Raw genomic sequence first — 20,902 nt, forward strand, 5'->3', positions numbered from 1 at the left:
CATTCTCTCATACTCAGTTTCCATTGCTTCTACACCTTGTTTTTTCCATCCTGTATATAATGGCGTGATTAACCCTGCCTCTAAATAAACTTAGTTTTTTTTGGTTTTCCCCTGCATTCAAGATTACTCTCTTCCATGCCCCAGTATTTTCACCTCTTTTCCAATTGTAGTTCAGTTCTTCTAAAGAAATGTGTGACTCTGTGTTAAGGTGGTGTTTGATAAGGGATAATATGGACATATAAAATGGGCTTCGTCTAATATACCTCAGATATCCTCTAAGCTTATGAAGCCAATAATAGCACCAAAAGACTGTCTTAATTTTTTAATGTTTTTTTTATTCTAACTGATGACCAATATGGTTCATAATATCAATATGGATATTCCACATAGACAACATTTTCCTCCCAGTTAAGTCATTTATCAGAAGTACAGGTAATATCAAATCTATTTTTTGTCAGCAGTTATCTCAGTCACTACCATGTGGCATAACTAAAATGTGCAGTCTTTTTTCAGAAGATTTTTTTTCCAATGAAATCTTTATAGGGACCCCTAATACATAAAACAAAAGTGGGTATAATGTGTTTTTATGAGTTCAACTTGATAATGCTTATTAAGGATGATGGATTGTTTTGATGAACAATGCAGTTATTTTGATGAAATTCAGCTTATGAATGACAATCTTACCAGTCTTTGCATTTGGTTTATTTTTAATTGTAGTTTCATAGTATTTTTAAACATCTGATTTGAATAAGTCATAACAACTGGTAATTTTTACTTTTTAAGCATTTTATTTGAAAAAAAAATTTAGATTTGCACAAGAATTGCAAGTCCTACCCCTAGTTTTTCCACTTAGTATCTTTTATTTTTTTCTGTTCACAATCCAGTCCAGGATCCTTTCATTGTCATATTTTAGTCTCTTCCAATCTTTGATTATTTCTGTCTTTATCTTTCATGACCTGACCATGAAGAGTAATGATTAGAAATCTTGTGTGGTGTTCCTTAGTTTGGATTTGTCTGTTTTCTCATGATTAGCCTAAGTATGAATTTGGGGGAAGAATACCACAGAGGTAATAATGCCCATTTTGATTTACATCAGGGTTGTATCTAGGGTAGTATCTGCTGGGTTTCTCTACTGTAAAGTTATTGTTTGTGCCTTTCCATTGTTAGAAGTAAGTCACTAGATGTATAGTCTCAATAGGAGAGGAATTAAGCTTTGCATCCTGAAGAAAGGAATATCAAAAAACATGTGGCCATAAATAACCACCATAGTAGTTGGTAAATTTGGGAAGAAATACTTTGAGGTTACGGGAATATCCAGTTCCTCTGTAAGGCTTCATCCAATAATTTTAGCATTCATCACAGGATCTTACCTGTGGCAATTACTGTGGTGTTTTATGGTGTGTATGTTCTTTTGCTTCTACCACACTGCCTTGGGTACAGTAGTAAGCCTTGAACTGGATAGTGTGATTCTTCCAACTTCATTCTTTGCAGAATTGTTTTAGCTATTCCAGTTTCTTTGCCTTTCCGTATAAATTTTGGAATCAGCTTGTCTCTACAAAAAAGTTTGCTGAGATTTTGAATGTATAGTTCAAATAAGGGGAAATTCTTATCTTTATTGAATCCTCAAGCCTTTGAATATCTCTAAGTGAAATATTTTTGCATTTAGGCTTTTAAATTTTTTCATCCTGCACAAACTGCATTATTAGATTTATAACAAGTGCTTTTTCGGTGCTATTCTAAATGTTTTTTTCTTCCAAATTCCAACGGTTTATTGCTTAGAATAGAATACAATTGACTTCATATGCTGATCTTCTGTAATCTTGCTAAATGCATTTTTATTTTTATTTTTTAAAGGTTTATTTATTTATGCATACAAGAGCTGGGGTGTAGGCCAGAGGTACAGCGAGATGAGAGGATTCACAAGAGACAGCGGAGAGCAGTATGGGCAAGTGGATTGACTGGAATACACTGCTGAGGGGAGTGACAGGAGAGGTCTACTGCGCCATGTGGATTGGTCCCTGACTGGGGATTGAACTCTTGCTGCAGTGGCTCCAGATAGCTTGATAGTGCTGAGGCTTAACCCCTTGTGCCACTAGGGAGACCCTAAGTGCATTTTTAATTCTTGCAGTTTATGTTAGATCCTTTTAGATAAACAAATACCATCTCTAAATAAAGACAATTTTACGTCTTTCTAATTGATGTGTTACACTTTTCTTGCCTCATTGGAATAGCTAGGACTTTCAGTCAGTATTGAGTAGGAGTAATGAGTGTGAACATTCTTGCCTGTTCCTGTTTTCCAGTTTTCACTATTAAGTGGGTTTTTATACATGTCCTTTATTAGATTAAGGAGTAGCCTTCTAGTGTACTCAGAGGTTTTATCACAAATGTTGAGTTTTTTAAGCTTTGTTATCTGTATTGGCTCAATATAGTTTGTTTGTTTTTTAATTCTGTTAATATGAACAACAATGATTATTTAGGCAGCCCTGCATTCTCAGATAAAATGTATATAGGACTATATCTTCTTGAGTTTGGTAATTCACTAAAGTTTTATTGATAAATTTTGTATTTCTGCTCATGAGGAATATTGGCAGTGGTTTTCTTCACTTTTTTTTAACATTTTAAATGGACACGTTTATTAAGAAAAGGAGAAAGAAAAAGAGGCACCTGCATCATCTCGGGGTGACAGAGCTTGGCAATGGTTTTCTTCTAATGTCCTCATCTGACTTGGTTTTATAGTATTATTAGCTTCGTGATATGAGTTGGGAAGTATAGCCTTCTCTCTGTGTTCTCAAAGATACTGTATAGAATTATAGGCCTCCCTGGTGGCGCAGGGGTTAAAGTCAGTACTATCAGCCTCTTGCCAGCCACTACAGCATGAGTTCGATCTCCATCCAGGGAGCTAATCTACGTAGAGTAGCAGACCTCCCCTGTCTTGCTTGCTGCTCCCCTCAGCAGTGTATTTCAGTAGATCCACCTGTCTGTCCCCATCTCTGTCTCTGGGGAATCCTCTCACCCACACACACCTCTGGCCTACACCCCAGTTCTTGTCTGCATAAATAAATAAAAATCTAAAAAAAAAGATCCTGTACAGAATTAGAACTTGTCAGTGACACTATCTGGGCCTCGAGATTTTCTTGGAAACTCTTAAATGTAGGTACAGCTTTATTATAAATATACAACTGTTTCTTCTGGAGTTTGGTAATATGTATGTTTTTTTAAAAGAATGATTTTTATTTATGCATATAGGAACTGGGGTGTAGGTTAGAGGTGGGGGAGTGAGAGATTTCATGAGAGACGGGAGCAGAACAGGCTGAAATACACTGCTGAAGGGAGCAGTGTGCAAGATAGGAGTAGTCTGCCTTGCCAAGTGGGTTAGCTCCCTGGCGTGATCTAACTCATGCTTCAGTGGCTGCTGATAGCTTGATAGCGCTGACTTTAACTCCTGCACCACCAGGGAGGCCCTAATTGTGTTTTGGATGGAATTTTCTATAGTGAAGATGAAAGGGAAAAATCTAGTATTTTTTATCTTTGACTTTTGACAATTTTACTTAATAGGTTATTTTGCATTTAAATACTTAGGTGTTTGAATAATTCTTCATGTATTTGTATAAAGTTATGCACCACATAATGGTAGATGATGGTCCCTATGTAGCCTAAGTGTGTAGTAAGCTTTGCCATTTCAGTTTGTATCAGTGTGCTCCATGCTGTTTGCTCAAAGGAGAAATCACATAACTACATTTATGAGAATTGATCCCTGTCATAAAGTGATGCATTACTAAAATTCCTTGCCTCCCTTTTCCCCAAGTTTAGGAAGTTTCCTGCTATTATACTGTTGTTTCTTTTTCTTTTTTAATGCCAAGAAAATTTTATTTTTGCAGATCACGAGCCCTGACTTTGTGTATTATTTCTCAACTAAATGCTGCTAGTGCCATTATCCAAATGGCATGACCACTTTATGTCCATGATTCACCTCTGTAATTTCAAACAGAATTTTTGTGATTTACATAATATATTTCTCAGAGAACTTTTAACAGTGAGGTGCCATCTAGCATCCATAATATCTCATGTTTTCAAATAGCATTGTGGATGTATTTTTAATCATTTTTCATTTGAGTGACTAAAAAAAATAATTTAGAAATTCTGGGACCTCCCTGGTGGTGCAGCGGTTGAGCGCTGGGTTGCGAAGCTGCCCGCAGCCTCTGCAGCGCCGGTTTGATCCCAGGCCGCCAGGCAAGGGTCCCACATGGCACGCAGGCCTCTCCTGCCACCCACTGCTCCCTTCAGCAGTGTACTTTGTCAGTCTGCCTGTTCTGCTCTCCGCTCCGGCTCTGGTGAATTCTCTCACCCTCCCACACTTCTAACTGTACCCTAGTGCTTATATAAATAAATAAATTTTTAAAAAATAATAATAATAATAATTTAGAAATTCTAAGTCTCCAAAGGATGTTTTCAGATGCTTTTTAAAAAATTATTGCAGTGAGGCCTTTCAAAAAACATCTTCCATGTCCATATCCTATTGTAATTTCTCCACCAATTTTTCTTCCAGCTGCTTTCCTTTATTTGCAGAGTTTCTATTCTCCTCTCTACCTTCTCTTCTAGGACACCCATTATCCTTATGTTACACCTTTATTTATGGTGTCAGATACTCTATTTCTTTCTCTTCTTCCACTTTAATTTTTTTTTTAATTTCTATCATTAATATTTTGTGTGGTCTATTTCCAATGCTTTTTATTGTATTCTTCATCTAATTTACTGAATTTTTAAAGCATTAGAATTTTTTTTGGTTCTTTTTTAGTTTTGATCCCTCTGCAAAATACTCCTACTCATTAATTTTATTCCTGAGCTCATTGAAAGATTTTCTGAGTTTTCTTTTAGGTCATTGAATTTCTTCATCATTATACTTTTGAATTCTCTACAAATTAGAGAACAGTCATTTCTATCTTCTGTGTCTAGAGAATTGTTTTTTCTTTTTGCAAAGCCATGTTGCCATGATTTTTAATGGTGTTCGATGAACTGTTCCTCATTCTGTGCACGTAGTATATTTAACACCTGATTTTTGTCAAGTTTTTTTTTGCTTTGATTCCAATTCAGTAGTCTTTCCTTTTTGCTTCCACTAGGTGATGCTATAGCATTAATTTTTGATTTATCTAATTTGCCTCTGCCTCTAGGGCAGTATCCAGGGACCACTGCCCCTGCCAGAGTGGTCACTGATGTGCTACTGCTGCTGCATGTGCCATGACCATGGGCTTCACTGCTGGGGTCACAGAGATAGATGGTGGCCTCATTTACATTTGGGGATCACTTGGGTCATGGGGTTTACTACCTGGCTCTCCATTGTAATTGGGAAGGATTGTGAGGAGATAACCTAGCTGCAACTGCTGAAGGTAAGGAGGCCTCAGTGGCGCAAACCCACCCATTTCTCCCTTCTTCCTTGGAATTTCAGGCCTGAGTCCTGATCATGCGCATTACTTCCACTGTTAACTTTGTCTTCTTGGCCACCAGCTTGTAGTCACAGCTGCTGGTTTAACTTGGTGCTCGAGCACTTCTAAGGCAGGAGAGGGCAAGTTTGAGTAATGTACTGCTGCCAGTATCCTCCTTGGATGACTCAAGGTGCAACCCCATTACAAGGGCAATCTCATGTTTATTTAGAAGCGAAAGTCAAAGAAGCAGAAGAAGTGGGGAATGCAGTAACGTGTGGAGTCAGGGAGAGACTCAGGAAGACCTCAGGTTTTTTGCTAATCTAAGCCTAGTATCTGTTGCTGTTTCAGCATATATAGTTGTTGATTTGTCTTTTTGTTGTTGTTTTAGGAGTTCTCTTTTTTTTTAAAGATTTATTTATTTATACAAGCACTGGGTACAGTCAAAAGCGCGGGAGGGTGAGAGAATTCACCAGAGCCAGAGCGGGGAGCAGAGCAGGCAGAAGGACCGAAGTACACTGCTGAGGGGAGCAGCGGGTGGCAGGAGAGGCCTGTGCGCCATGTGGGACCCTCCTCCAGTGGCCAGGAGCAGCCAGGAATCGAACCAGCGCTGCAGAGGCTGCGGGCAGCTTCGCAACCCAGCACTCAACCGCTGTGCCACCGGGGAGGCCCTCAGCATGTATAGTTGAGAGATTCCTTGTCTCAAACTTCCCTGTTTGTACCCTGGGTGAAGGGCACTGAAAAGGCAAGGCAAAGACAGAATAATCCGAGCTCCCATAGCTGTGCCTCAGTTCCTGTCATGAGCCCCATCTTCACTTGTACCAACATGGGATTCACTAGGGCCAGTTGCATGGGCATCAGCCACTGCCTTCTCCTTACTGGGATCATGTTGGTGGGCCCTCAATCACTCCTTTGGCTTGATCTTTACAAGTCCCATTCTACTTTTTTTTTTTTCTTCTATTCTTCTTTAGACAAACAGATGTATGCATCATTCCAGCATCTTGGTGTAATTTGTAGCAGAACCTTTTTTGATTGCTAGACATGCTACTAGCTGAAAGGATTAATTAAACTGCCTGAATAATAGGTTAGAGAGTGTGGCAGAGATAATGCTTTATGTCCACCAGCATTTAGTTTGATGTTTTTCCTTCCTGAACCTGGCGAGTTTACTTCCTGCACTTCCTGCCATGTGATAGTTCTTATCAATAAGTCATGAACAGTGAATAGATCTTGCATAAGTCTTTAGTTTTTCTCTTCCGCTTACACTAAGGTGATGGAACTTTGCAAAAATGCTTATCATCACTTATTCAATGCAAGTCAAAACCACAATAAGATACACCTCACACCTATAAGGATGGCCCATATGAAAAACACTAGAAACCGAGTGTTGTTGAGGATGTAGACAAAAAAACCTCATCCATTTGTGGTGGCAATGTAGATTCAGCCAGCCCCTGTGGAAAATGGTGTGGAGGCTTCTCAAAATATTAAAAATAGATCTACCATAAAAATACCACTCCAAGGTATTTACCCACATAGTACAAAAATAGTAGTTCCAAGAGGTATATACATTTCTTTTTTTAAAAAAGATTTATTTAATTATGCATACAAGAACTGGGGCCAGAGGTGTGGAGGGTGAGAGAACTCACCAGAGGCAGAGCGGGGTACAGAACGGGGATTGCCTGAAATACACTGCTGAGGGGAGCAGCGGGCGAGTCAGGAGAGGCCTGCTGCACCATGTGGGCTGCTCCCTGGCTTGCCCGGAATCGAACTCATGCTGCAGTGGCTGTGAATAGCTTCATAGGTTGCATCTTAACCCCTCAAGCCACCAGGGGGGCCCCAAAGAGGAATATACATTCTTATGTTCATTGCAGCACTACTTACAATAGCTAAATTATGGAAATGTCTTAAGTACCCAATGACAGATGAGTGAATAAAGAAGATGTGATATATATACATATATGAACAATGAAATACTGCTCAGCTATAAAAGAAAAAAAAAGATGAAATCATGCCATTTGTGATAACATGCATGGAACTGCAGGGGGTTATGCTAGCCAAAATAAGTCAGAAGGAAAGAGACAAATACTGGATGATTTCACTCCTGTGTGGAACATAGAGAAAAAAAAACAAAGGACCAAAACAAGAAATCTGACTATAGAATTGATGCTACCAGATGAGAAGTGTGTGGGGTGGGGAATGAGGCTGGAGGGGCCTGAATGGACTATGATGGAGGATTGAGTGCTTTGATGGTAGATGTGGTTAACATACAACTGAAGAGGTGTGAACCTGTACTCCTAAATCATATGCAGCCTTGAGAACCAATCATACAAAAAAAATAGTTGATAGAATGTTGAATAGCTGAAGCCTGTATTGTTAAGTCACCATTGAGGGACTAATTACCCCAGACTAGACGATTGCCTAAACTTCAAGCAGACACTGAAAGTAAAGACTAAACTTTTCTTAGCCACAATATTTGGGAGTTTGTTATTGTATCAAAGCCTAATCTATGCATATTAAAATAGAATTGAAATTTGAACCCAGATCTGTTCCTAAAGTAAATGACAGTAAATAATTTCTTCACAGAATTAGTGTTGGAGGGATACTGAATTTCAAAAAAAAAAAAAAAAAAAAAGGCCTCCCTGGCAGCGCAGCGGGTTGAGTGCCACGCTGTGAAGCTGTCCACAACCTCTGCAGTGAGGATTCGATCCCGGCCGACCAGCGAGATTCCCACATGGCAGGACAGAGCTCTCCTGCCTCGTCTGCTGCTCCCCTCAGCAGTGTATTTCTGTTGTCTGCCTGTTCTGCTCCCTGCTCTGTCTCTGGTGAATCCTCTCACCCTCCCGCGCCTCTGACCTGTACCCCAGCTCTTGTATAAAAATAAATAAATCTTTAGAAAAAAATGAAAAAAAAACTTGTAATATTAAATTCAGATAAAAGATTTTGAAGGAAATCAGTCATTTTCATTTATTTGTTTTAGAAACAATTGTTGGGCATCAGTTGAGTGCCTGTCATATTTGGCATTAACAACATGATAGATGAATGAGAAAAGCCATTGTCCATCACAAAGTGGCTGGGAAGTGTGGAAATGTGCACTCAGATCTATGCAATGTGCTGGTAGCCTAAAATCCTGAACTAGCGAGTCGTGGATCCTGTTACATAAGCTGGTGTCTGTGGTTCAGAACTCTTTTTATTTTAGATTTCCTGTGGTTTTTACCTATCATGATTAGAGACAATTTAATTAGCCTAGAATGGTTTTGCAGAAAATCTGGCTCCCTGTATTTGCTTTTCTTTTCAATCTCAAAACACAATACATCTCAAAATACTAGAGAGCATGAAAAATATTCACAGGGGAACAAACAGCTCTCCTTTAGACAAGGAATGGGCAGAATGAAATTTTAGCTGGGTGCTTTCTGTGTCAACTAACATTTAAGCACCACACAAATTTAATTGCCTTACCTTACAAACAAGAGAATGTAGGCCCAGAGAAATGAAGAAACTTGCCAATGTTTTTGTAAAGCACTAACTACAGAGCCATGAATAATATCCTGTCCTGGTGTCAGTTCCTCTTCGTCCTATGCACACGTATTGGTGTTTATTTTTCATTGACCGCAAGGTAAATACAGAAAAGGAAAGTAAGTTTGCAGAAATTTTACAGAAATTTGACATTGTCACGACATCCAAGCCCTTGGTCTTCTTTTATTATTGGTAATCATTACTGACTTCACAAAAGTGTTGATCGCAACAAATTGGAAAGAAAAACCTGGTCTTTCACCAGGTTTATATTGGAAAGCCCTGCTCCATGATGTGCCATCTGTGGACTGGTCTCCGGGGGAGGTGGTTAGGTTGATCTAATCTTTACTGTGGGGCAGCCTGGGTGCTTGGAGACTGGCATGAGCAGGATAGCACAGCGTCTCTTCCCTCTCCTCCATCCTCCTCCCTCACCCCTACAATCACTAATAGCAGTCTCAAGGGTTTGTCTTGGTTTCCCTTCTTGTCTTGTTTCACATTCCCTTGCATTCTCATTTATTCACAGAGTCAACTCTGGACCTGTTTCACAAAATTCTGTTTCTTGCCCCAGCTCCTCTGATTCAGTTTCTCAGTTACTCTGTTCCTCATAGTCAACTTTATTTCAAGCTCATAAAACACAAAATTCTCTCCTCCCCAGTCATAGTTCTTTCCAGCCTCTCAAGCTCAGACACTCAGTTATTCTTACCCCTTCCAGATTATCAACTTTTCATCTAATCTCATTTGTCAAAAATCCATTTTGATAAAGATCTCTCAGTATTGGTTCATCTATGGTAACAAGTGAACTACTCTGGTGCAGGATGTGGATGGCGAGAGGGACTGCATGTGTGGGGGAAGGGTGAACTCTATAGTTTCCACTCAGTTTTTCTGTGAACCCTAAAACTGCTAAAAAAAAAAAGGTCTTTTAAAAAAAATCAGTCACTCCAACAGTGGTGACTATAAAATTGCAGACTTAGAAGATAAGGTTCTGATCTCAACTCTTTTTTTTTTTTTAACAAGTCCCTTAAGTGTTCTTCGCCTGACAATGGAAGCCAGCTCTTGAAAGCCTATAATTCAGATGATATTGGTGTTGAGACTATCCATCTTGGACCATGGACCTGGAGGGTGAATATCAGAGCTAAGATAGTGAAGCAAGAAGATGGAAGGAGGCAGGGTCATTGATGAATGAGGAGCCACAATATCAGCCCTATTCCACTTGTCCTTAAGCCTCATGTGCATGTGAAGCAGTCTTCTGTTTTATTAAAGACATCACTATTTTGGGCTTTTCTGATATATAGAGCTGAACTCATACAAATTGTGCAGAATTCACATAATACAATCCTAAAATAGCCCTTTGACCTGTCATTCTTCCAGAGAAAAGTTAGGGATGAACTGCCTGGTGTCCTTGGTAGTTACCAGGTAAATATCACAGGACACTTAGTTGGCTGAAGAATGGCATAGCTTCTTATGGTTTAAGATCATTTACAGATTTTCTAAAAGAAATTCCTTAAAAGCTTTATAGTGACACAAGTTTCTTTTTGTATTAGTAAGACTACTAGACATAGATGTTTGGTTTTTTTTCCAAGATTTATTTATTTATACAAGCACTGGGGTACAAGCCAGAGGGTGGGAGGGTGAGAGGATTCATCAGAGACAGAGCGGGGAACAGAATAGGCAGACTGACAAAATACACTGCTGAGAGGAGCAGCAGGCAAGATAGGAGAGGTCTGCTGTGCCATGTGGGAAACTCCCTGGCTGGCCAGGAATCAAACCGGTGCTGCAGAGGCTGCGGACAGCTTCACAGCACTGTGCTTAATCCACTGTGCCACCAGGGAGACCCTGGACTTAGATCTTTTAACATTTGCTGAGAAAGGAAAGTAAAATAACACTCACTACTTTCTGTTGCCAGCATAAAAAATTACTGCAAACCAAGTGGCTTAAGAATACAAATTTGTTCTCTTACAGTTCTTGATCAGATCAGGAATCCAAGATGAGTTTTATAAAGCTAAAAGTAAGAAGTTGGCAGGATTGGTTCTTTCGGATGGCTCTAGAATTTAATTTTTGTATCTTCCAGTTTCTAGAGGCTGCTAGCATGTTTTTGGTTTGTGGCCACTTCCATCTGTTTCTGTTGTCACATTGCCCTCTCCTCTGATGTTGACTCTTTATATGTCCCTCTTCTAAGGTTTATTGTAATTACATGGGGCCCACCTGGATAAACACAGATCCTTAATTTAATCAAAAGTGCAAATGACTTGCCTTATAAGGTAATGGGGTTCCTGATTTCCAGAGCTTATGATGTGGACACATTTGAGAAACTTGCTGTACCAGTTCACCTAGAAATCTTAATTAGAAGTCATTGGAAAAGGTTTTTCTAATTTAAAAGCAACAAAATTGGCATATAGGCATACATTTTTAAGAGGCAACTTCAGTCAAAAACTACATTAAAGTGTTAAAAAGCAAAAATGATGTGCAGAAAATATAACACAATGTGTCAACAGTTTAATATATTCAATATATACACCATTGAAGTTGAAAAATAGTAAGAAAACTAAGACTCCAATATTTTGGTAAGGAGTTAATTGTGCATGAATAAAAATTCACAGATAATAAAAGACCCCCTAGTCTGTTCGTCCCCATTAGGCATAAAAGTCCAGAATAATTGGAAGGTTTTACTTTTTAAAGTGTAATGTTCTCAGTAAGATACTCCTAATAGTAAGGGTACAGTTACCAGGTCTGGATACCCATTACTTGCCTCTAGGAATGTATGTTTGTCTTTCTGGTAAGTCATTTAGCAGTAAGCTCAAGAATGCTAAGAATGTTCGTAACACAAATGTAATTTCACTTTTGGGAAATCATCCAAAATGTTACAGAACAAAAATGTTTATCTTTAGGTGAAAAATTCAACAAACATAAATGTCCTATAATAAGAAAATGACTAAATAGTACCATAGTTACAAGAAGGAATATTACTGAGCTGTTTAAATATGTTACTGGAGAACATTTTTTCTGAATCACTTGGAGAAATGCTCATGGAACGGGCAGGGGAACATCCTACAAGGCTGCTGAGCAGACAGCTAAAAACCTGTTCAAAGGATGAGGACAATATGCTTCCCTTGGACCTGGACTTTCCTTTCAAGCCACTATGTTGTGCAATTTAGGTATATATTATTTGGGTTTTTCAATGCTGACTCCTTCCAGCGCTGAAGACATAAACAGGACCATCAGTCAGTCAGTGAGAGGTTTCACTAGAGACAGAATGGGGAACAGAACAGGCAGACTGACTGAAATCCACTGCTGAGGGGAGCTGCAGGCAAGACAAGAGAGGTCTGCTGCGCCATGTGGGTCATCTCCCTAGCGGGGGATTGAACTCATGCTGCAGTGGCTGCTGATAGCTTCATAGTGCTGATGCTTAACCCCTTGGCCACCAGGGATGCCCACCTCTGGAACTATTTTAAAGGGAACATGAGCCTTGTCTCAGTCACCACAGGAAGTTTGCACCCCACCTTGAACACAGGAGGATAAAGCTGTATAAATGGTGTATAAATGTTTCTCAGGATGTTAATAAGTAATTGAAGGGCTAAGAAGTTATGTATCATTGCTCTATGTGACCCCGTAGTAGTTGAATTGTATGAATATTTAAATTCCAACACTTGACTGATAAGAGGAAATTACAGTTTTGGTTGACTGAGCTTTTCAAAATCAGGCACAGTTATTCAGTCATCTTATGATTTCAGCCATCACACAATGTCCATTTGAATCCATGAATATACAGTAACTATTTTTTTTAATTAATTTATTTATTTATATAAGCACTGGGCACAGTCAGAAGCGCGGGAGGGCGAGAGAACTCACCAGAGTCAGAGCGGGGAGCAGAGCAGGCAGAAGGACCAAAGCACACTGCTGAGGGGAGCAGCGGGCGGCAGGAGAGGCCTGCGCGCCGTGTGGGACCCCCCTCCGGTGGCCGGGGAGCAGCCGGGGACCGAACCAGCGCCGCAGAGGCCGCGGGCAGCCCCGCAACCCAGCGCCCAACCGCTGCGCCACCAGGGAAGCCCTACAGTAACTAATTTTTAACCTTATGTGCCTAAAACCATTGAAGTATGACCTTGAAAAAATATCACCAGCCTTTGAGAGAAGGACTCACAAAATAAACTTCTGTCGATGATCACAGATGTCACAAATCTGGATTTTTCATTGGCATCTCAAATGGATTGGCTTCTATAACCAGAAGGTAAGTTAATTATTACAATTAGCCCAGAGAAAACAGTTTTTTATCGACCCGAGCTTTCTGATTTTGAGATTTCCTGCTTCTTCCTAAATTGCCTTTATTTTATTTAAATTAGAAAATAACTGCATGAAGAATTTGGAAATGGAAGTTTCCCTTAATAGATATTCAAGATATCTTGTAGCTTGAAACTATTATTTAAAGAGAACATGTAGCCAATATTAGCAATGATCTTGTTCCATTGATAATTATCTAGAGATTAAAGACATTTGCCCTTCCCACGTCTGTTGAGGAAGTGCTTCCTGTCACTCATTTGCTCCATAACCTCAAGTAAATCTCCACTGGTTTAATGACAATAGGCGTTTTCATCTTGACATGATTTGATGGTTGGGAAGAAAAACCCAAATTCTTTTACATAAAAGAAGTTTCATAATCATAAGATATCAGAAGGGGGAAAATGTATGCTTGCCATAGGTACTTTTTACCATGATTTTCCTGATTTTGATTTGATTAAAATCTCAACCTAAAAATGGCAACAATACAGATTTCTTTACAGTTTAATTGTTCATTTCACTAAATTTTGAATGAGAAAAGCTTCAGTGTGGGGCACAAAGGGTAGTAAACGGAAGGAGAAGTCAAACAAGGAGCTGCTTTGCAGATCAGAGCATTTGAAAGTGAACAGTCAATTTGACAAGAAGCAAAACCACAGAACAGTGTATCACGTTGTCTTTCTCTTCATTTTGTTTCACAAAACAATTCTGGCTCTTCCTACTGTCCTCTCTTATGTCCTTTCTCTTCATTTATTTCACAGATGTTGCTGTGGTATGTTACTGATCCAACCCTAAAGAACTCAGGTGAAAAAGGGAAGACTGATATCTGAGTTTTCCCAGTCCTGATATGCATAGGAAGTGAAGCTATCATCTGCCATGCTTGGAATTGGGAAATTGTTTTGGGTCCTCTTCCTAGACCGATACCTGGGTATCTGGAGTACTGATGGTAAGACACCTTACTCATGTTATTTCTTGTTTATCTGTCAGGAAGTGTTAGAGGCAATGTTTTCCCTTGTCAGTCCTAGTAAGATAGTGTCAAATGGATGATGGTAAATGAAACGATGTAGTTAGATTTGCTCACTAGAGACTTTATAGAACAGCAACCGAATTAAAATATGGTAATCAAGTCATAGTTTTGCCAATTTTCTTCAAATCATTTTCTCACTGTAAGAAAAGAGAATTGGGCAAATGTTATAAATAGTTAAGTACAAATTTATCACAACTACTAGCAGAAATGCTCTGGATGCCATACTGATGGTGAATAAATAGCCTGTTCTTTCTAAGTTAAGGTTAGCGAAGTGCATCAGTGCTTGGGTAGGTAATGTTACATTATGGGGTTATACCTGACTCTGGTTACTCTTGAATAATGTTGCTAAATAAAATACTACCACTTGCTTCAATGGAGTGTGCACATTGAGAAAACTGACTTAAGAAAATGTTGACAAGTAAAGGATTGCAGCATTCCATCGTCGCTTTTATTGTGCTGCAAGAAAATGGGTCCTCCGTGGGCATCATTTGAATAGAAAACAGCTCAGTTTCTGCAGAGAGGATGTTTGCCCACTCCTGCAAGATTTTATGGAGGCTAACTAAGATAATTTCTTACTCCTGGTGTGTTCATTTGCCCCATTGCATTGGCACAGAGACCCACAGATTCTAACTATTAATAGTTACAAGTTTCTGGTTTCTCAGGTTTGGTTTCAAATATCATGCCTTATTATCCCCCACCAGACACACATATCTTATCAGTTTGCATGCTGTGGTTTTAAATCAGAAAATATAGTCAGACTGTCATCTTCATTTCTAGAATTGTGCTCTCTCTGATGCCAGGATGGCATGCAACCAGGTGCAAAGAAAAATCCCTTTCAGTCACCTAAGCATTTGTATGTTTGTAAGAACTTGGTATTAGTTTGATGAGGTGCTGAGATAGCTGCCTGAATTTTTTTCACTTTCCATACAGGAAAGTGAAACATTTGACTCCATACAATTGGAGTCAAATATTATTAAATAAATTTTATATCTATTTGAGGGACAAATAGATTATTCTTTGTGCAATAAAGTAAAAGCTTTTATAGTGCTATATCACACTGGAAGAGAAAACAACTTCTATTCCACATCCCAACATGTTTACAAAAATTATCTTGTGTGTCAGACTTGGGTTCATTCCTTGGTGCTACCACTTTGCCACTAACTGTGTGACCTTGGTAAAGTTTCTTTCTTTCTTTCTTTTTATTGAGGTGACATTGGTTTACAATATGTGATTTAGAGATTTGGGGTCACAACTTCAAGTGCTGTCACAACAGGACACCTTGTATGCCAATGCACCCACTGTCCTCCACTGTCGTCCACCTTTGCTCTTCCCCCTCCCTCCCAGGTTAAGTTTTTTATCGAAGTTATGGCCAATACTTGTAAAGACTAGAAAGGCAATGCCATGGGTGCCGAGACTGGCGTGGGAAGTATACATAATCGCTGCTTGATAAATGTTAATAGCATTTTTTCAACAAAAAACTATGAACCAGAGACACTTTTTGGGGGTGGGGGGCGGGATGGGAGGGATTGGGGTCAGAATGGGGGGGTTGCAATTGCATGGGGAATATAAAAATAAAATTTATTATTAAAAAAAAAGAAAATAAAGACCATTTCAAGTAACAGCCCTAAAAAAAAAAAAAATGTTAATGGCATTTTTGCTGATCTTCTTTTCACCAAGCAACCCCCACAAGATTCATGGGATAGTAAAAGAGAGGTGATTTTTTTACATCATCATTTAAAATAGCTGAATTTAAAGCTAAAATTGAGTGAATAACAAAACACACTGTACAATACATTTAGCTCAAAATAGAATGAGCTGATCTATTTGGAAAAGGAAACAGAGCCTCGGGCAGAGTGCCGGCTGAAGATCTTGTCTTGCGACTGATGAACTGCAGCGTGGCTCATTTTAAAAGACATGGTGGAGATAAGGACAGTTTAGAGAATTTGTTCTCTCAGAACTGATGACTTTATTCCTTAAAACCACACTCATTTTAACCTTTATTTCTTGGATATTTCCTATGACTAACTAAAATACAGAATCTTTACATTGACACAGTCTCCAGGTGTTTAAAAATAATTTGTAAAGATTTTTTTCCCTCTCCTCTTCAAAGCAACATGAGACCTGTGTGCCCCTTCCTGGAGCTAAGGCTGCATCTATAGTAAGTTTAAAAATATGTATAATGTTCTCTGCAAACTTCCTGTGAAGGTCGTTCTTTCTAATGAAATTATGTTCACTTGCTTTGTGTATCTCAAAAAAAATAGAGGGAATTCTGTCCTTCGCCATCTGGCCTATGGAGGGACAAAATGAAAGTACCAAAAGTGTTAGTACCTTCCTTTTACAGGCAGATGGACAGATCTTGCTGGCAAGGATGAGGCTGCAGGTGGGGATACTAGTCAATCATGTGCCACAAGGCTGACAAGAAGCTCCAGCTGAGAGTGGTCCAACAAATGCCACTTGTTCAGTTGAGGTTTAACTGAGGATTCCTCCTGCAAGCAGGCCCGAGCACTGCAATTAATATCTGGGTGCTGCTGGCATAAAGGCAGCAGGAAATGTTTGGATGATCTGTTCACCCTGAGAAAATACCGTGCTCTCATAGCAGAGGACACTAATAGTTTGTCTCCATTCAGGTCTCACCTATGTCCTCTTTCTCCTTGGTGAGATAGTTCAGCTTGGCTTAGGAATCAGCACTACACATTCTACACACACTCTTGCTCTGCCATGAACTGGCCGTATCTTTGTGTCAGAGCAGGAACAGGGGAGCTGAAGGTGCTATGCAGCTGTCTAGCAGCCCTTGAAGTTATACTGTTGTGCCTCAGGGTCTTTATCAGACTTATTTCTATGGCTTTATTTGTTCCTGTTGAATTATTCACACAGTGTGCTAGAGGGAGTACTTGTCCTTCTGTCAAATGCTTGTGTATGTTATGCACAAAGATGCCCGCCACAAAATAGGTGTATCTTTTACGTAAATGTCTAGGAATGCATTCTGTAGCACAGGATTTCCTGGATTAATGAATGAAAAGATTAACCCCTGTGATGATCACAGGCTTGAACAGACTTTCCTGGTACTGAGAAGTTCTTTAATTGTTGCTTCCTCTGTCTCACCATCAAAATTTCCTCTGTTTTACAATGCTGAAATCAAATGCTGTTTATTTTGCTTCACTGGGACTTTCCGACTTAATTTCAGAATGGCTGAAAGAAAAATGTTCACAAGCATTTGTGATCAGGTCCCAAAATGCAATCAACCTTTCACTTTTTTTCTTGCTGAGACAGTGGTGGAGTGGTTAAGATCAGGAACTCCAGAGCCAGCTGCCTGGATTGCTGCCCCATCCCTGCCCTGCCCCATTCCTGCCACTGCTTCCATGACTATAGCCTCTCTGTATGTTTCCTACACACACTCTTTTCTAAGAGTGTTTCCTCATCTAAGACATAGGAACAACAATGATATTCACTTTACAGAGTTGCTGTGAATACTAAGTGAATTAATTCTGCAAAGCACTTAAAACAGTGTCTAATGCACGATAAATGCTGTGTAAGTTTACCTAGTAATGCTATTTTTCTTGTTAGTCCAAATTTAATTATCTTGATGGGTGCCTTAAAGTAGTATTGGAAAGCCCATCTCTCATTTGGCATTAACAAAAGTCACTACAAATAATTCAGTATTATATAGCTGCTGGTTAGTATGATTTAAGATCTTATCTCTCATACAAAGAACTTTTTTTGATATTTTATATAATTCTTACATCATTTTTCATTTTTGCACAATGTATGCATTTTCATTTTGGTTATATTCCCCATACAATTGCACCCCCTCTTATTATTTGTTTGAAACTTTAGCTATCATTTCTTTTTTTTAATTGAATATATGTTTTAAAATTTTATTTTTATATTCCCCATACAATTGCAACCCCCTTATTTTGACCCCAATCCCTCCTTCCCCCCCTCCCCATAGTGTGTCTCTGGTTCATAGTTGTTTTTTGATTTTGATTTTTGCTTTCTTATAGTTGTTCTTTTTCCTGGTCCCTTATTTAGTTTTCTAGATTCCTGCTATGAGTGAGACCATCCGGTATTTTTCTTTTTCTTTCTGGCTTATTTTGTTGAGCATGATCTCTTCCCGCTCCATCCGTGAGTAATATTCCATGGTGTATATGTACCACATCTTCTTGATCCAGACATCTATTTTGGGGCATTTGGATTGTTTCCAAAGCTTAGCTATCAAAAGAACATTTTTTAATGGGATATCCTGCCTTTTCTCTCTCTACTGTATTTGTTTACCTGTGCATCTCTGCCAGTAGCAGCTGGGAATGCTCGGAACAGAGTCAATTGGCAGACTTTCTGGTTTCCATCTTGCCTCAGCCACGTACAGGTCTTGAATCTTGGACAATCATTCAATACTATCCAACTAAGTATTTATTGCTGTTTCTGAGACAATCATAGTGCTAAGAACTCTTCCTGTATGTTCTCAGTTATTTCTACAACTATCCTATCAGATAAAAATTTGTGTTTAGGACTTAGCCAGGCCTGGGTTCAAGTCCTAGCCTGACTGTATGTGCCACTAGCTGCTGGTGATCTTGAGCAAATGTCTTAGCTCCTCTACTATGTGGTGTCTCCAACTTACAGATAATAGTAGTAACTATCCCATAAAGTGTGAAGATCAAATGAAACAGTATAATATGGCAACTAAAAGTGCACAGCACATAATGAGACTTCAAAACACATTTTACTTCCCTATTTCTCTCCTTTAGGGGGAACTAGCCTGGGTCAGTAGCACTTTGACAATGAGAGATGCAGTGTCCTGTGGGCAAGTGGCAATGGATGTGAATCACAATCCTACAGTGATTGTGCAGGACATTCTCCAAATATGAGTTAGACGATCAACATGCTACCTGACCCGATTTTCATTAAAACTCTCTCCTGGTCTGTTCTTTAGTAGCTCAAGGAGAGGAATTGACACAGGTACTTTGTTAGCTTTGCTAACTTAGTAAAAGCAATGACAAATACTTGAATGATTATTTCAAGACAAAACAATTTCATAATTATCCTAAGCTAAAAACCAAGAGACATAGGGTTTGAAGTGTTAAAGTGTTACAACTTGATTGAAGATAATCTTCAAATTTCCCCAAATAGTAATATCACATACACTATGAGAAAATCTAGCCCTAGAAGAAATTGCTTAAATACCATGTTAAATACCATGTTAAAACAAATAAATACCATGTTAAAACAAATTCAAAGTTTTCACAAAACATTATAAGGAGATTTTCAAGAGAAAATAGTAGCAGAAGGTGGTTTTGAAACTCAATTTTCTCATTTCAAGATCTTTGTTTTTAAGTAAAAGGACTAAATATGGATTCACACATATGCATTCTGGATGTGAATTAAGTTGTTTTCAGTTCCATTTTTACTAGAGGAACTTTATATTTTGTGAGATGCTCTTTCTCTTTCTAATGTCTCCACATTTAGGAAGGGAGGCGAAACCTATCTCTGTCAAAAGAAAAATATTAGACAGTAGCCATAGAGAGGGAATTTTTTTTTATTCTTTAACTTTCTTTTTTGTTTTACATTTTTTTTATATAATTTTATGTTATTCTTCATTCTTAGACAATGTTTGCTTTTTTTTCCTGCCCCCTCCAGATGTAGTCCCCATAGAATTTCCTTCACCAATGCACCTGTGCACCATCACCTCAGTCCCCTGTGTTCCTCCCTCCCACCCTCTGATCCCTCTCCCTCCTCCTCCCCTGAACGATGTCTCTGGTTTATAATTGTCTGATTTTGTTTTGTTGTGTTTTGTACTGTTATTATTATTTTTTCCCCTGATGTCTTATTTGGTTCCCCTTTATTCCTCCTATAAGTGAAACCATCCGATATTTTTCTTTTTGAGAAGGACTATATTTTAAACTACTTCTGTTCCTGTGATCTGTTACATGTTGGTTGCCAGGTCCATGCATGGGAATGTTAAGTGTTTTATCTTATTATGCAATGTGGGCTTTCAGATGCCATGCATGTGATTCCCCAAGGACATCCAGGCACGTCCTTCTAGGATCTTTGATGAGGGATGATATGGTAGCCATTGTATGTGGATGGGAATTGACTGTGCTCAAGTCACTGTCTCATGTGACTCTTGAGTCAAGTCCTGAGATAATGAAACTGAGGATTTTCTTCATGATAATATTTAAAATCGAAGCTTATAAAAATAAGAAATAATTATATTTAATTATTTTAATAATTATATCTTAATTATATAAGATATAAATAAATGTTATATAAATGTTATATATGTTATATAAATGCTATATAAATGTTATATAGCATTTCTTATTTATTATAAGATTCATAATCACAAATATGTTTTTAAAAATAGCTAATAAGTTTCACAAATTACCTACTCTTTTTAGTTCCTTGTGGTGTTTACACCTGAAGCTACATTTGCTCCATTTTAAGTTACTGAACCAAGCAGCTATTTGTGGCAAACATTCCTTTCTGGTTGGATGATTTGCGTTCTTGGATGGCCATGGAGTGTCATTTCTTAAATATTTTGAGTGTCACTCTAGGGGACATAAATCAGGCCTTACCACAGTACATACTTGTAAGTTCTAGTTTTTCTTTAGTGGTTCTAAGTTAACCACTACAAGGTATGTGGAGATATATTCATTTTTTCACCTCAGTGTCTTTTGGGCCACCTCTCTAA

The 20,902-nt window shown here is 38.7% G+C and overlaps 1 protein-coding gene across 2 annotated transcripts in view; it reads left to right on the forward strand.

Moving 5' to 3' along the window:
- The first annotated feature begins 12,984 nt into the window (after positions 1–12,984).
- BTLA (B and T lymphocyte associated) overlaps positions 12,985–20,902 on the forward strand; it is a 32,095-nt gene continuing 24,177 nt past the window's right edge. For both annotated transcript variants that reach the window (XM_037525557.2, XM_037525558.2), the window contains exons 1-2: positions 12,985–13,146; positions 13,952–14,136. In XM_037525557.2, the coding sequence (XP_037381454.1) occupies positions 14,067–14,136 (70 nt within the window). In that variant the 5' untranslated portion in view covers positions 12,985–13,146; positions 13,952–14,066. The remainder of the gene's footprint in view (positions 13,147–13,951; positions 14,137–20,902) is intronic.

Source organism: Talpa occidentalis, unplaced genomic scaffold (genome assembly GCF_014898055.3).
Source record: "Talpa occidentalis isolate TD23 unplaced genomic scaffold, MPIMG_talOcc4v2.1 talOcc4.4, whole genome shotgun sequence".
NCBI classification, from domain to species: domain Eukaryota; kingdom Metazoa; phylum Chordata; class Mammalia; order Eulipotyphla; family Talpidae; genus Talpa; species Talpa occidentalis.